The sequence below is a fragment of the Arachis ipaensis genome, chromosome B6 (genome assembly GCF_059453495.1).
Source record: "Arachis ipaensis isolate K30076 ecotype BB chromosome B6, ASM5945349v1, whole genome shotgun sequence".
NCBI lineage: Eukaryota > Viridiplantae > Streptophyta > Magnoliopsida > Fabales > Fabaceae > Arachis > Arachis ipaensis.
This window is the reverse complement of record NC_142441.1, coordinates 48,724,845-48,730,552: the sequence shown is the minus strand read 5'-3', so window position 1 is coordinate 48,730,552 and position 5,708 is coordinate 48,724,845. Positions and strand designations below refer to the sequence as shown.

Here is a 5,708-nt window from a genome sequence, read left to right as displayed (position 1 = left end):
TATTTTTAATTTTCAATAAATAAAAATTGATCAAATTTAAAATATTTTATTTTTTATAAAATGTGTTGAGGTGATTTGAGATTTTTTTTAATTAAAAATATAATAATTTGAAATTTTTATTTGGAAGAAAAAAATTATACAATTATAAATACATGTAATAATAATGAAGGAGAAATTTTTGCAATCTGATTCACATTAAATTTGGAATTAACTTTTAGTATAATTAAATAAGGAAAGATAATTAATGATAAAAAGAAATTAATTGCGTCAATTAAATTAGGAGAGTGATTCACACTCTCTTATCAACGCAAATACTATTAATCAAATACCTTTATTTATTATATATAATATTTTAGTTACGTAGCATTGCCCATAATTTGTGCCGACGTTTCTTTACTTGCAATTAATATCTCCAATATGAAATCAATGAGCAAACAATGCCAAAGACTGAAAACGTGTCCTAAAAAGATATTAGCAGCAAATGAAACAATGTCTAGGGACCGTTGAACATGTTACTACAAACAAACTATAATTATAATGATTTGATGTAACATAGTGTTCCATTTGACGTCCGTGGAGGGGACATCTGGTGTAGGCTTCAGTTAAAGCAACCTATCAATAAATTAATTAATGAGTAAAAATAAAGAATTATATTATTTCTAATTAGTTTTTATTCAATATTGACAATTTGCGGGTCAAAGTCAGTGACTATATAGCTCATAAAATTTTATGTTACAGATGGCAGCAAAGCATTGAGAGTCTTTTTCTTTCCAATAATCACGCAAGAAACAATGTTTAAGACGTTTTAATTCCATCAATCTTGTCGCTTCTACTTTCTTTGTTGTTGAATTTGGGAACTTCTGCCACTTTACAGTTTACACTACTTTACAATGTTACTCTTCAATTTGAAGCACAATGAATAACATAAATGTATAAAACAGAATATATATAACAACTTTACAATATTTCAATTTCATTTATAATATGGTTTGACTAGTACACCTTGCTTTTCTCAATTCTATTTACAGATCAAGTTAGAATACTACAGTCTACAGAAACACATAAGCTCTAAAATATAGAACAAAATAAAACGATTTGCAGCAAAGATATTTTACAGTTGCATCTGGTACAGTCTCCATCCGTTTCATACCAACAAGGTGTTTCACTTTTCTTGTACACTCATAAATCAATGTATATATACAAATTGCATCCAAATACATTGATTTATGAATGTACCAGAAAAGTTATAACGACTTATCAATATGAAAATGACAGGTTACTTAGCAGGTTTGCTGTGAGATTAATAGTGTTGTTATCTGTATAGGGCACCAATCCATTCAAAAGGGAACAATGCCCAAACCATGGATCACTCCCAGCCCATCAACATATTCCATACACCTTTCTCAATCTTGTTCCTTGGAAGCGGCGATCCCTCCCCTTCATCCAGCAAGATTCTATAAACTTCCCATTCCCGGTCTCCGATCGCATGTCTTCCGATTTCAGCCTGTCAAAACAATCAGTTATCAGTCAGAAAATTGGCATGCTGCAAATGATCAATGCAAGAACTTGGGAAGGGGGATGTGAAAATTTTGAACTAAAAGATAGGAAGCAATGACGCAGCATAGATTTGATCATTACCGAAAAGATGCATATGCCTAGCATTTTAAGTGCAAGAGTAATATCATGAAACACAAGAGGCCGTCCCTTGTCGGACAACTCCACGGGGTTTGCGACCAGTAGCTCCGTATCAGGGCCCCTGCTCACAACAGTGACTTTGAGAGGACGGAGTAGCTCGGTCCTAAGGCGAGCAGACAAAGACTTCTGCTTGCTCGAGTCGACAATCTTTTTGCCATCTGCTTGCATGATGAACAAGTCAAGCTCACATTTTCCTCTAGGTTTTGTCATGAAGCGTCCATAAGAAATCTGTTAAAGTGACAAAGCACTGTTCAAGCAACATGCCGAGGGAGAAGAATATGTACTTTTTGCAATTCATATACAATAACCTGTATCACTTCAACCAAAATCGGGTGTTTGGAATGTTGTATCATTTATGTTTCAAATGGCTATACCTGAATATTATAGTCCTTCAGAGTTCGCATGATGTCATAAAGAAGACCTTTGTGGTCTTGGCACATAATTTGGACAAGTGTGTGGGAAGGACTCAGTAAATTGTCCATAACAATGGAGATAGAATCTGATGTGAAAACCCCACCTCGACCAGGATCGGGCAATTCCAAATTGAATATATCTTCTGTGATGGCAGTTGGAAGAAATGAGGATGCTTGAGAGCAAGCAGCAATTTCTGGACCAACCAATTCAATTTCAATTGAAATTAACGCATCCTTCAAAGTATCTGTCAACTGTTGAATCGTGTCGTCCCTTCTTTTTGGTGTATGCAGAAGTTCCCTGATATATACACAATTAAGGAGTAAGCTAGCTAATACCAGCTGGAACTGTCATCAAAATTGTTTGGTATAAAAGTTTTGCAAAACAAAACTTCACAACATGATTAGCTCACTTCCTTGGAAAACCCAAAAATCTATTTATAAGAATGGGACAGGGTAACTACCAGGACAACCATAGTTCATCACAATATTTTACTTAGCTACCTTATTAGCAGCACTCAAGTTCCTTGTATGTTTTAATAAAAGAGTACTTCACAATGGTACACCACATCCAGTCTTAGTAAATAGACTAAGAAACTCGAGTTGAAATAAACAAATAACTAGAGGGTACTCAATCACAATTCACATGGCAAGCCTGTTCCACGAATACTAAAAACAGAAATGTAGAACCTTGTGTCGGTGATGAAAAACAGATCCATCACTTTGCCGTCAGGTGTAGTAGATACCTTCACCTTCTTTATGGTTAACTCTAGCTCACAAAGAACCTCTGTAACATCTGTCCCAACAATAAAGAGATTCAATTAGTCTATTTCCTCAAGAATCAATGATGGTGTAAAAAAAAAAAAAGAAAAAACTAGATAACTTCTAATCAATATACACAATGAAATTTTAGAATTAGAAATGTTTTAGACTATAACAACAACATTTGCCAATCTAAACCTGTGAGTTTACATTCGATTTAGTATGATTTTCACAACAATCAAACATAACTCTTATTGTCTAGGATAGAAAATATAGAAAACACCGAAATAGAGGAAATTTTGTCCTAGGACAGAGATATTTTGCATGTTTCTGTATCTATTTGCTTCTCCTGAAAAGTCAACAATTTTAGAGTTACCAATTTACAAATAAACAGAGGGTTTCCAAAAAAGGAAGAGGGGAGGGGGGGTCCCTAACTTACCATGCAAAAGGCCTCTACGATCATGGCAACAAAACTTCAAGAGGAAGACATCAGGGGGCTTCGGTGGTTGCTGCAACTCAGAGCGGTAATAAGAGATTCCAGAGGCAGAGGAACAAGAAGGGCATGCCCCAATTAGCCTCTTCTTCAACAAACTCCACCTTGTCTTCTCTCTCCCCACCACCCACAACACTATGTAGCACCATTTCCCATCCGTTGAAACATCTTCCAATATTCCATCAAAACAAAAAAGTGTTATGCCCAAAATGACCTTGCTTGAAGTGTGCATAGATAGTGAAAAATTGGGGGCTTACCTCCTCGCACAATGCTAAGACCAAAGAAGAGAATGATGCGGCACAAATCACAACCAAGACCAGTCTTGTCAGGGCAATTCACGGTTATGACGGTCGGGCCACCTTCTTTGTCTGGCTGCCTTATAATCACCACATCATCCTGTAATATTCCCATCTTCTTCTTCTTCTTCTTCTCTCTAATCCAACGCTATTTTCTAATCTTTCAGGAGTAGTGGTGATTCTTCTGCTGATGTTAAAAGGGTTTTTAATTTTAGTGTGATATACGAGTACTATTACTATTGGTACTGTGCCGAGTAGAAGATGAAGAAGAAGAGGGAGCAGAGAACTGCAACTTTTCTCTCTCTGTCTCTCACTTCGGCTTCACACAATCACACTGCTGTTTATTGCTGAATCCTCTTCCATATTATTTTTTTGTTTCGGATTTATCGAAGGACTGCTGGGTTTGTTTGTTGCGGTAAACGATATATCGTCAAAAGAGATAGAGGATGAGACACGAGTGGCGGAGTGGTAGTGGGATTCTGAATTTAGTAATTTACTGATTAACCGAACCCAACCACCCAACCACCCAACCGTTCCCCCTATTCCCATGAAGAAAAGAAGAAAAAGTGGATAATGAATTACAAATTTCCAATTATCACCTTGCATCTATCTTAAAATAGCATTTAATCTTAATAATGTTGATCTTCTAAATAAAAAAATTGATTGATATGGCTCTGAAAAAATAAATTGATGATTGATGAACGGATTTTTTACTAGTAAAGAATTTTACAATTAAAGTCTCGTTGAAAGTATAGTTTCTAAACCAATAAGAATTCTTTCATACAAAAGTTTTGTTTGTCACTTAAGCAAACCCAATAAAAATAATAACCGAAGTATTTAAACTTCGTGTCGTCTCTCAAAGAATTGCAGGGAGGTATAGTTATTATTGGTTATGGGATTGTATCTTTTTGGGTTTTGAATAATGAACAGGAAAAGTAAATTGCAAGAATTAAAATAATAACTAATAAAGCTCTTAGCAAGGTCTGAGAACTGGACGTCCTATCCTAGTTATCCTTATCAATTGTGATGAGAATTGTTCATTGCTCCCACTTAGTTAACCCTTACTAAATAAAGGAAAGTCGAGTGGACTAATCAATTTGATTCCTCAAGACCTAGTCAACTTCTAAGGAAAGACTAGCTTTAGAGGCATCCAAACTAACTAGCAAATTTCAATTATCAATCAACAAGGAGTTTGATAACTCAAGTATCTACAGTAAATCAATTCAAGCTAAGAATGTAAAAAGCTAGATTAAAATCATAAATATGAAATACTTCAAATTGCATTAAATAGAAAATCAAATTAAACATGAGAATTCATAAACCAAGTAGCAACATAAAGTAATCAATAGGGAAAATAGATAAAGTAGAATACTAAGACAAATAAAAGTAGAAAAGAAACTAAATTAAAGGAACATTGAACCTGGAATTGAGAAGAAATAAACCAAAAACTAAGAGAAATCATAAAACATAGAGAGAGGAGAGAGCCTCTCTCTAGAAACTACATCTAAACCTAAAATTATGTGAATGAAAGTATGATTGTGATTCCCCCATTCTGCAGCCTCTATTCTGTGTTCTCGGGCTTGGAATTAGGCCAAAAAGGAACCCAGAAATTGACCCAGCGCTTTCTGCAACTTTCTGCATGTGGTGTCTGTCACGCGTATGCGTCACTCACACGTGCGCGTCATTTGGCCAAATTCCTTGTCACGCGTACGCGTCGCTCATCTTCTGCGCTAAGCACGCGTGCGCATCGCTGCCAGCTTCTCAAAACTTCATTTTTCACGTTCCTTCCATTTTTGCATGTTTTCTTTCCATAGTCTAAGTCATTCTTGCCCTATAAAGTCTGGAAACACTTAACACACAGATCACGGCATCGAATGGTAATAAAAGATAATTAAAATTAACAGTTTAAAGGCTTAGGAAACATGTTTTCAACTATATCACAGAATTTAGGAAGGAATTGTAAAATCATGCAAATTATATGAATAAGTGAGCAAAGACTTGATAAAAACCACTCAAATGAGCACAAGATAAACCATAAAATAGTGGTTTATC

General features: G+C 35.2%; 1 protein-coding gene across 1 annotated transcript; it reads right to left on the bottom strand.

Moving 5' to 3' along the window:
* Positions 1 to 945: 945 nt before the first annotated feature.
* On the bottom strand, positions 946 to 4,263 carry LOC107648302 (ACT domain-containing protein ACR10). Its single transcript, XM_016352226.3, has 6 exons — positions 3,618 to 4,263; positions 3,307 to 3,528; positions 2,796 to 2,901; positions 2,070 to 2,406; positions 1,639 to 1,923; positions 946 to 1,504 (listed from the first exon to the last, which is right to left on the bottom strand). Exons 1-6 carry the CDS (start codon positions 3,769 to 3,771, stop codon positions 1,367 to 1,369), a joined length of 1,242 nt encoding a protein of 413 aa, XP_016207712.1. The 5' UTR covers positions 3,772 to 4,263; the 3' UTR covers positions 946 to 1,366.
* Positions 4,264 to 5,708: the final 1,445 nt, after the last annotated feature.

Coding starts and splice junctions, on each gene's coding strand:
- LOC107648302 (XM_016352226.3), bottom strand. CDS start 3,771: ATGGGAATATTACAGGATGATGTGGTGATTATAAGGCAGCCAGACAAA. Junction 2,407..2,795: donor TTTTTCATCACCGACACAAG/GTTCTACATTTC, acceptor TGTATATATCAG/GGAACTTCTGCATACACCAA. Junction 1,924..2,069: donor TGAAGGACTATAATATTCAG/GTATAGCCATTT, acceptor TCACTTTAACAG/ATTTCTTATGGACGCTTCAT.